At 45.5% G+C, this 11,415-nt stretch overlaps 1 protein-coding gene across 1 annotated transcript; it reads right to left on the bottom strand.

Annotated features, from left to right (window-relative positions):
* Positions 1–644: 644 nt before the first annotated feature.
* LOC311116949 (A disintegrin and metalloproteinase with thrombospondin motifs 2-like) lies at positions 645–11,188 on the bottom strand (the record flags this gene model as incomplete). The annotated part of the gene is made up of 4 exons (XM_084191959.1): positions 645–1,430; positions 4,750–4,860; positions 9,718–9,847; positions 10,981–11,188. Coding segments are annotated over 4 exons (1,141 nt in total), but the record flags the coding sequence as incomplete, so codon positions are not given.
* Positions 11,189–11,415: the final 227 nt, after the last annotated feature.

Genomic DNA, 11,415 nt, shown 5'->3' with positions numbered 1-11,415 from the left:
ACATCATCACCAATACATTGTGACATCATCACCAAGACTTTGCGACATTATCACCAAGACTTTGCGACATTATCTCCAATACCTGTGACATCCTCACCAAGATTTGTGAAATCACCAAGACTTGTGACATCATCACTACAACTTGTGACAGCCCCCAAAGTAAAGGTTTTTGTCCGTGCCACATAATATCTTCACAATATTAAGTTAAATAAGTAGTTCTGATGCACTTTCAAAATATGTTTGCACAACTGTACACAGATCAGGAAGTAATGGCAGCCAATGCAGTCGTCACATTGTTTAACATGTACACAGATCAGGAAGTAATGGTAGCCAATGCAGTCGTCACATTGTTTAACATGTCTTGTAGTCATTTTAGTCCCAGCACCTTTTTATTTTCTTGTTTTTCTTCCATTTCTTAACTGAAGCAGAGAGGGCTGAGTGATGCAGTGCAAATGCATAGAGATCGCTCTGCTGGTTCGATGAGGTAACCATTACTGGTCTAAGTCCACTGGCATGTTAATTTATTCTTGCAGCAATCGGTTGAGAGTCCAGTCCAGGATAATCCCTCAGAAGGTTGTAATAATGTTGTAACGTTGTAATAAAGTTGTCACATTGTCATATTGTAACATTGTAACGCTGTAACACTGTAATGCTGTAACAACGTTGTAATAACGTTGAGCTGACGGAAGTCATGGTGGACCATATTACTGAGCAGCAAGTCACAGGATAAGTCAGGGATCATGTCACCACATGGGACATGGTTCTGGTTGTTCTGGTTCTGTGAGCTGAGTCCCTCTCTGATCCTACATCCTCCCTTCTTGACCTGGCAGCAGCCACGCCAGCCACAGCTCCAGCAGGCCCGGGTTCAGGGCCGGGGCCGGCGGCTTGGCCTAAAGAGCGGTTGTTTGGACTGCTGTGCTCTTTAGATGGCGATAAAGCAGGGTCTCCATTGGAGTCTGGAGCAGCGTTGGGCCGGAGCCGGGGCCGGAGAGGCGGGCTGGGACCTGGAGGTAGAGAAGGGAGCACAGGGACCGAGTCTCCATCCCCGACCCCCAAGGAAGGACCCTTGGGAGGGACCGCACCCGCCGACGGTGAGGTGGTCAGGCCCTGGGCAGTGGAGCGAGGCCGTCTAGGGGTCTTAGTGGTTCGGGGTGGGCTCTGGGTAGTGGTGGGGGGGAGCGGGGTGTCTGATGGTAGGGTGGTGGAGGCGGTGGGGTTCGGCTGGGTGGAGGTCTCCTGGTCTGGGCCAGTCTCAGAGTCTGAGGATCCTCCAGTATTGTGGAGGTCTGGGGATGGAGAGAAGAGGGTGGTGAAGCCTTCCTTCTTGTTGCAGGATTCACAGCACAGCTTGTTGTAGCCAGGGATGGAACAGTAGCGGGCTAGGACCTCCATCTGGCAGAATATAGACTTGTCCCCAAGACATGGCTCATCTGTGGGGTGAGAGCATAACACAGTCAGAACAGACACGTAGACATTACCGCTCTCTCCTCACGCTGTAGTGACCTTAACCCAACACCTAGCAACCTCTTCAACCGTATCCCGTTCCGTTGGCATTCACTGAAAACTTGTGGCTTTCTCGTGGCTTTTCTTTTGCAAAATAACTATGAATGAACTGTCTTATTTTCAAATAAATGTGTATTACATATAACATCACGTTAAGGTGAGGGCTATTCTCTGTATTACAAGGAACAACAGCAGGTCTACTTCTCTCCAGTAGCTGGCATATTCTGTCCGTTCATAATTCACCTGTGGGAACATGGCGGCTCTCAACACCCATGAATGATAAGAGGCCGTCTGCGCTCTTTTAAGGTCCTTACTACTGAATAGTGTCACACACACTGTCGAAATAATGAATAAATCCAAAACTGAGGCTTGAATGCAAAATAAAGATGTTTTATTAAAACACCCGACAACCGAAATAGTTGGCCAATACTATCCGAGAGATTGTTCGTGAGGACATTACCTCTGCCTTTGACTTGCAATTAAAACCGATAAATGAATCTCTTGCACTGCTGTGGATACCTACTCAACTGAAGTGGAAAGTTTGGAGACAGTGGCCAATGTGACAGAGAAGTGACTCCATGACCTGGATGGGGAACGACCAATGGCTGGGTTTCCTTGTGGGTCCTGTTTTTTGTTTCACTAATTGATTTCATACCATTATCTACACATCTATTTTCTTTCATCAAGAAAATAGAAATTCGACATTTGCATCTGGGTTGAATAAATCACAATTAAAGAAGGTATCATAATTTGAAATGTTAACTGTGTTAGAGTGTTCTCAACAAACACTGTTTTCAGACCAGATAGCTATTACTCTTTCCAAAATCAAGGTCCTTTTTAGCTCAGTTGGTAGAGCATGGGGCTTGCAACGCCAGGGTAGTGAGTTCGATTCCGGGGGACCACCGCTACGTTAAAAAAACCTGCGTATGCACACATGACTATAAGTCGCTTTGGATAAAAGCGTCTGCTAAATGGCATATTATGATATAAGACAGAAGTTTAATTTATTGACAAGACAGAGAGCAGAATTTGCGATCCATCGAGTAAGGCAACCATTACTTCCATGGTCCCGTTGTTTACTGGCCAACAAGCTACGCAGTAACGATCAATTAGCTGACACAGCAACTATTAAAACTGAAACAGGGGAATTACTATCAGAACCCAAATTAATCAATCAAAGATTCTCCTGCTTTTATAAAGAACGGTACACCTCCGATTGTAAATCCACACCAAGTCAGACTAAGTCCTTTCTAAAAAGAATAAAGAACGCCTCTTCTCTCAACAGAGGAAGCCACCTCGCTGCGAGCCCAAATCTCTCTATGAACTCAAAAGGGCATAGAACACCTTCCTAATACTGAGTTTCACCCCCTTTTGCCCTCAGAACAGCCTCAATTCGTCGGGGTATGGAATCTACAAGGTGTCAAAAGCGTTCCACAGGGATGCTGGCCCGTCTTGACTCCAATGCTTCCCACAGTTATGTCAAGTTAGCTGGATGTCCTTTGGGTGGGTGGACCATTCTTGATACACACGGAAAACTGTTGAGTGTGAAAAACCCAGCAGCGTTGCAGTTCTTGACACACTCAAACCAGTGTGCCCAGCACCTACTACCATACCCTGTTTAATGGCACTCAAATCTTTTGTCTTGCCCATTCACCCTCTGAATGACACACATACACAATCCATGTCTCAATTGTCTCAAGGCTTAAAAATCCTTATTTAACCTGTCTCCTCCCCTTCATCTACACTGATTGAAGTGGATTTAACAAGTGATATCAATAAGGGGTCATAGCTTTCACCTGGATTCACCTGGTCAGTCTATGTCATGGAAAGAGCAGGTGTTCCTAATGGTTTGTATACACAGTGTAGTTCCTTCTTTAGATAAAACCATTGCCAGAAACTTTAACAGAATGCTCAAATCAATTAAATCCGACCTCAGTAGATGGAATAATATCCCATTTGCGGCTGAATTTCTGTAGTTCAATGCTTCCCATGGCTCTGGCTATTGGGCAGAAAGTCATAGTACGGTTTCAAAATGTACACGGCAAGGTGAACGATCCCGGATAAAATTAACACATTTACAAAGAGGGAAATATGTAGGAGGACTACCTGTACCAGAGCTTAAGTTGTATTTCCAGGCACTAGCATTTCACCCCATTCAAAATTGGTTTAGACATGATTCTTCTCCACCCTGTCTCCTATTGCCCTGGAAGAAGTGGTCTTCACTGATATATCCCTTTAAACAATGTCAACTATGTTTTAGTCCTATTATTGCTCACATAATTTATATTTGAAAAACAATGTAACTGGGAATCAAAATGGCATGTCCATACTCCAATATTTCATAATAATGCCTTGCAATCTGGAGGGCGACCTTTTGACCCCCAATGGTCCAAATGTGGAATCCGTACCCTTCCCGATACCATGGACATTAATGGTTTGAGAACATTCCAAGGCAACATGTTTTGTAAATATATTTAAAACTATGCTGGCCTATGGAGTCCCTTGGGAAACCCAACTGCCGAAACATCCAACGATGGGATTTATAAATAAATGATCTGGGCTCCTGAAAGGACTGATCTCTATAATATATAAACAATTTTTGGAAAGCTCATATTCTGAGCTAGCCATTAAAAAAAGTATGGTCCACAGATCTAACTGAATCTGAACCACCCTTTAACTGGAACAGAATATGGAAAAATATGACCTTGGCATCCCGTAATCCGAACCACCAATTTATACATGTTAAGTTTATTCACAGACTGTATTTAACACCAAAGAAACGTTTTACGATGAAATTGGCCCCAACTCCCAACTGTTCACTGTGTCCCCTAAATCAGGTAGACACATTCATTCATATGATGTGGGAGTGCCCTGCAGTTAAATGCTTTTGGGCAAAGAAAAATATATATATATTCGAAGTACGTGAATTTAAATATTAAATGCTTTCCATCTATTATGTTACGCAACGATGATAGCCCCTTGAATCGCTCAATCAGAGAAGATTACTGCTGGCAGGCAGCACTGCTGCAAAAGAATGGTTGACTCTAAGATGGCGACCACCTCACTCTCTCCCATTTAACCAGTGGATACAGTTACTATTAGAAGTTATAACATTAGAATTATCGACAGCAACAATAAATGGTGCTAGTCAAGGAACAAATCAGATGTTTAAAATGGTAAGCCGCTAAGAATAAAAATAGACTAGAATCCAATAAAATACAATAGAAGCATCCCATGCTCACTTACTGGAGGAGATTTTGTGGACAGGATTCTCAGGAACAATCTGATGTACACCCTCCGTCTTTGTCGTTGAATTCTCCATCGCTTCTATATTGAAAGGGGGCAGCGATGACTGTCCTGTTTTTACCAGAAGATGAGAGAGGGCAAACTTTACAGATTATTACATGGTGGGACTTTCAAGGTTTTCATTGGTTTTCCAGAAATCCAGGTTGGAGGATTCCAGATTTCCTGCTTTTTCCTTACTTGTTCTAGTAATGTACCAACTGGGATTTCTGGACATCCTGGACATTTTGGGAAAGTTACTTTGGGAAGGGTGGTGGTTCTATGCAGTGATGTAAAGTACTTAAGTAAAAATACTTTAAAGTACTACTTAAGTAGTTGTGTGGAGTTCCACAGGAAATCCAGGGGCGGCTGTAAAATAGGCTGGCCTCCTCAACCTTGAATGGCCTTCAGACCTGTCAATCACCAATCATTGTGATTGGCCATGGTAGCCAAAATAATGGCGTTCACAGCATTTTTATACATGACCCTAAGCATGATGGGATGTTAATTGTTTAAATAACTCAGGAACCACACCTACCGTATGTGGAAGCACCTGCTTTCAATATACTTTGTATCCCTCATTTACTCGAGTGTTTCCATTATTTTGGTAGTTACCTGTATGTTGCCAACAGTGGTGTAAACATACTTTTAGGTAGTTTTTGGGGGTATTTGTACTTTAGTCAAAAATATAAATGGTAAAGTACTTTTACTTCACTACATTCCTAAATAAAATAATGTACTTTTTACTCCATACATTTTCCCTGACACCCAAAAGTACTCGTTAGATTTCGAAAGCTTAGCAGGACAGGAAAATGGTCAAATTCCCGCACTTATCAAGAGAACACATGGTCATCCCTACTGCCTCTGATCTGGTGGACTCACTAAACAAACATGCATTGTTTGTAAATGTTGGAGTGTGCTCCTGGCTATCCGTAAATGTTAAAAACAAGAAAATGGTGCCGTCTGCTTTGCTTAATATAAGGTATTTGAAATGATTTATACTTTTACTTTGATACTTAAGTATATTTTAGCAATTACATTTACTTTTGATACTTATGTATATTTAAAAACAAATACTTTTAGACTTTTACTCAAGTAGTATTTTACTGGGTGTCTTTCACTTTTACTTGAGTCATTTTCTATTAAGGTATCTTTACTTTTACTCAAGTATGACAACTTTTTCCACTACTGGTTCTATGTGGAACCATAATGACTCACATAGACCTTCCATCTCTTTAACGGTTCTTTGCAGTTCAGAAAATGGTTCTTTCCTCTTTTAGTGATCATTAAAATGTAGGGGAGGCGGCTCATTCAAATATTTTGAGGCGTGGTTTGTTCGCAGCTCTTTTTGTGCAACCGTGAGTGAGAGTGTCATGTCAGGATATCTAATCTGTAGTGTTATGCCATTACATATTATATATGACAATGGCCTGTGATGGTGTCTTGTGAAAGACTCATGTATGGCCTTGTGTCAATTGAGAAACAGATGACTAAGTCAGTCATTGGGTCTCACTTCTCTCCTCAGGGACCCCCAGCTGTTCCAGAGGTAGCTCACTTGATTCAACTTGTCAATGAACACAATAATAACACCTACAGAGTTTTAACAATATAATATGGCTGACCAGAATAAACAACCCTGCATGGTTCTTCAGAAGGACCTACGAAGAACCTTTCAGATTGACAAAGGTTCTTTATAGAACCATTCTCCATAAAGGTTCTATAAAGAACCATAAGAAAAGGGTTGTAACCATAGTGGAACCCTTTTTTGATGCTATATATATTACCTTTTATTAATGGTTCTTCATAGAACATTAGCACCATAAATGTTCTATTTAGAACCTTGAGCATGGTTCTTTATAGTACCTTCAAAAGAAAGGTTCCATATAGCACCAAAAAGGGATTTTCTATGGCAGCGGCTCCTGAACTAGGGGTCGGCTGATATGAAAATGGGGTCACGGAAGAATTTATAAAATACTTTATTTTGTTAAATATTTGGTATATTTAGTCTTTGTTTGTATATATATATATACACACAGGGCCGTGAAAAAATATTTCCCCCCTTTTTGATTTTCTCTGTGTTTGTATATTTTTTATACTGAACGTTATCAGATCTTCAACCAAAACCTCATATTAGATAAAGGGAACCTGAGTTTACAAATAACAAAAAAATCGATACTTATTTTATTTATTTAATTAACAAAGTTATGCAACACCCATTCCCCTGTGTGAAAAAGTAATTGCCCCCTTACACTCAATAACTGGTTGTGTCACCATTAGCTGCAATGACTGCAACCAAATGCTTCCTGTACTTGTTGATCAGTCTCTCACATCGCTGTGGAGGAATTCTGGCCCACTTTTGCATGCAGAACTGCTTTAACTCAGCAAAGTTTATGGGTTTTCAAGCATGAACTGCTTGTTTCAAGTCCTGCCACAACATCTCAATTGGGATTAGGTCTGGACTTTGACTAGGCTATTCCAAAACTTCAAATGTGTAGTTTTTTTGTTGTTGCCATTTTCATGTAGACTTGATGGTGTGTTTTGGATCATTGTCTTGCTGCATGACCCAGCTACGCTTCGCACCGGGACGTCAGTAACCAACAATACAACAAGGGAACCAGTAGCCTGTGTCCTAATGTGACATAAACATGGTCTCACACAAAGCAACAACACAAGGCGCCATCTGTTCCTAACTCCCCAGGTAATCATAGCTCTTAAGAACCCCTGTTGCTCTCCTCTCCTGAATGTCTCCCATTCATGTTTGGACAACTCCCCTTTCATCCTCCTCTGTAGAGCGCCTTTGGAATACTACAGAAACACACACACAGAGACACACACACACAGCCAGACAGATACACACACAGAGACACACACACACACACACACACAGACAGACAGATACACACACACACACACACACACACACACACACACACAGACAGACAGACAGACAGAGACACAGACACACACACACAGACACACACACACACAGACAGAGACACACACAGAGACACACACACACACACACACACACACACACAGACAGAGACACAGATCTCCCCACCCTGGTCCTCCTTGGCCCTTTGAGAGAAAGCATTATGAGGCCACACCAACAATTTGTTGTTTTGTGTGAGACCATGTTTTGTGTGAAAATAGGACATTTAGGCTACTGGTTCCCCCATGGTGAGGTGTATAGTGTTGGCTACTGGTTCCCCCATGGTGAGGTGTATAGTGTTGGCTACTGGTTCCCCCATGGTGAGGTGTATAGTGTTGGCTACTGGTTCCCCCATGGTGAGGTGTATAGTGTTGGCTACTGGTTCCCCCATGGTGAGGTGTATAGTGTTGGCTACTGGTTCCCCCATGGTGAGGTGTATAGTGTTGGCTACTGGTTCCCCCATGGTGAGGTGTATAGTGTTGGCTACTGGTTCCCCCATGGTGAGGTGTATAGTGTTGGCTACTGGTTCCCCCATGGTGAGGTGTATAGTGTTGGCTACTGGTTCCCCCATGGTGAGGTGTATAGTGTTGGCTACTGGTTCCCCCATGGTGAGGTGTATAGTGTTGGCTACTGGTTCCCCCATGGTGAGGTGTATAGTGTTGGCTACTGGTTCCCCCATGGTGAGGTGTATAGTGTTGGCTACTGGTTCCCCCATGGTGAGCTGTGTGTAGTGTTGGCTACTGGTTCCCCCATGGTGAGGTGTATAGTGTTGGCTACTGGTTCCCCCATGGTGAGGTGTATAGTGTTGGCTACTGGTTCCCCCATGGTGAGCTGTGTGTAGTGTTGGCTACTGGTTCCCCCATGGTGAGGTGTATAGTGTTGGCTACTGGTTCCCCCATGGTGAGCTGTGTGTAGTGTTGGCTACTGGTTCCCCCATGGTGAGGTGTATAGTGTTGGCTACTGGTTCCCCCATGGTGAGCTGTGTGTAGTGTTGGCTACTGGTTCCCCCATGGTGAGGTGTATAGTGTTGGCTACTGGTTCCCCCATGGTGAGGTGTATAGTGTTGGCTACTGGTTCCCCCATGGTGAGGTGTATATTGTTGGGTACTGGTTCCCCCATGGTGAGGTGTATAGTGTTGGCTACTGGTTCCCCCATGGTGAGGTGTATAGTGTTGGCTACTGGTTCCCCCATGGTGAGGTTTGTGTAGTGTTGGCTAGTGGTTCCCCCATGGTGAGGTGTATATTGTTGGCTACTGGTTCCCCCATGGTGAGGTGTATAGTGTTGGCTACTGGTTCCCCCATGGTGAGGTGTATAGTGTTGGCTACTGGTTCCCCCATGGTGAGGTGTATAGTGTTGGCTACTGGTTCCCCCATGGTGAGGTGTATATTGTTGGCTACTGGTTCCCCCATGGTGAGGTGTATAGTGTTGGCTACTGGTTCCCCCATGGTGAGGTTTGTGTAGTGTTGGCTAGTGGTTCCCCCATGGTGAGCTGTGTGTGTAGGATGTGTATTGTTGGTTACTGATGTCCATGCGTCCATGTGTCCATGCGTCCCCAACACAGCAGTGTTCCAACATGGCAGGTAATCATAGCTTTCTAAGACTTCATAAAGGAGTCCCTAAATGTGTTTCACCTCCTGGAAGTCACTCCTCAGAAAACATAACCGGGTACAAAGGTCAATTCCCCCAATTCCCCCCCAGGTATTATGGAGAAGAAGAGGGTCGGATTCTATTGACTTTCCCAACTGTTCAGAAGCATTTATAGACATAGACACACACACACACACACATACACACACACACACACACACACACACACACACACACACACACACACACACACACACACACACACACACACACACACACACACACAGTGCTACAAAGGTGTCCTGAGACACTTATAGGGACAGCAGGAGGGAACAGTTCTTACACACCATTGGCTTATATCTGTATGCGCGCATGTGTGTGTGTGTGTGTGTGTGTGTGTGTGTGTACTGTACCTGGACACGGGCTCAGTTTACAGATGAGGACAGTTTCAGGCTTGTCTCCCTCACACTGGCCGATGGTGTTGTCTGTGGCTCTACACACAACCTGTCTCTGTTGAATCCCCTCTCCACACCTTACTGAACACTGTGGGGCCACACAGAGAGACACAGAGAGGAAACAGGTCAGACAACCTGTCTCTGTTGAATCCCCTCTCCACACCTTACTGAACACTGTGGGGGGGGTCACACAGAGAGACACAGAGAGAAAACAGGTCAGACGAGTCTCAAAGCGGCTGGCTCTTCACAGTTCTTAGAAACAACTCTGAAATCCCTGGAACAGTTAGCTAGCACAATTTCTAAAACAAATCGATCGAGCAACTTCCCTTTCCAGGAAACCTGGTAAACAACACAGGAAAAAAGTGTTTATATTCGAAAATACGACTGCTAGAGGGGTCCGGATACGCTAACCATCCTCTTCACGTCCTTCAGTGTGTGGTGACTGGAGGATGTTCCATACCAGGGTTGAGGTTCATTCCAATTCAATTCAGTCAATTCACAAAGAAAACTTAAATTCTATTTTAGATAACAGAACTTCCAATTACCAGCATTGATTGAATTGAAATGGAGTTGACCCCAACCCTGATAAGTAGTACTGTAAGCTGTGTGACAGAGCTCCATGAGAACAGGCCCGTCTAGAGTATGCTCTGTGGCTGAGCTCCATAACCAGGACACTGTCTGTACTGTAGGCTCTGTGGCGGAGCTCCATGCTGGGACCCCCCTGTGACCAGGCCCTTGATGGGACCCACCTGTGACCAGGCCCTTGTCTAGAGTATGCTCTGTGGCGGAGCTCCATGCTGGGACCCCCCTGTGACCAGGCCCTTGTCTAGAGTATGCTCTGTGGCGGAGCTCCATGCTGGGACCCCCCTGTGACCAGGCCCTTGTCTAGAGTATGCTCTGTGGCGGAGCTCCATGCTGGGACCCCCCTGTGACCAGGCCCTTGTCTAGAGTATGCTCTGTGGCGGAGCTCCATGCTGGGACCCCCCTGTGACCAGGCCCTTGTCTAGAGTATGCTCTGTGGCGGAGCTCCATGCTGGGACCCCCCTGTGACCAGGCCCTTGTCTAGAGTATGCTCTGTGGCGGAGCTCCATGCTGGGACCCCCCTGTGACCAGGCCCTTGTCTAGAGTATGCTCTGTGGCGGAGCTCCATGCTGGGACCCCCCTGTGACCAGGCCCTTGTCTAGAGTATGCTCTGTGGCGAAGCTCCATGCTGGGACCCACCTGTGACCAGGCCCCTGTCCTCCACTGCGCAGGGCAGGCAGAGGGGTTACAGACCTTCCTCGTCTCAGGCCTGTCCTCTGTACAGTACTTAGTGTGGACCGTCCGGTTGGTGCCGTTGTGGAGGGCCTGCATACACTGAACAACCCTGGACTGGTAGCCAAGCTTCCCACACGTCTTACTGCACGGGCTCCACTCCTCTACCAACCACCTGGGAGAGGAGGGAGAGAAAGGGGGAGGGGGGGGGGGGAGGGAGAGGGAGAGAGGGAGGGAAGGGGGGAGGGAGGGAGGGAGGGAGGGGGAGAGGGGGAGAGGGGGGGGAGGGGGAGAGAGGGAGGGAGGGGGGGATGGAGGCAGGGAGGGAGGGAGGGAGGGAGGGAGGGGGAGAGGGAGGGAGGGGGAGAGAGGGAGGGAGGGAGGGAAGGGGGGAGGGAGGGA

This window comes from Coregonus lavaretus (assembly GCF_964263955.1).
Source record: "Coregonus lavaretus genome assembly, contig: HAP1_SCAFFOLD_2822, whole genome shotgun sequence".
NCBI classification, from domain to species: Eukaryota; Metazoa; Chordata; class Actinopteri; order Salmoniformes; family Salmonidae; genus Coregonus; species Coregonus lavaretus.
Note: the sequence above shows the minus strand (reverse complement) of the source record. Positions and strands in the feature narration are given on the sequence as shown.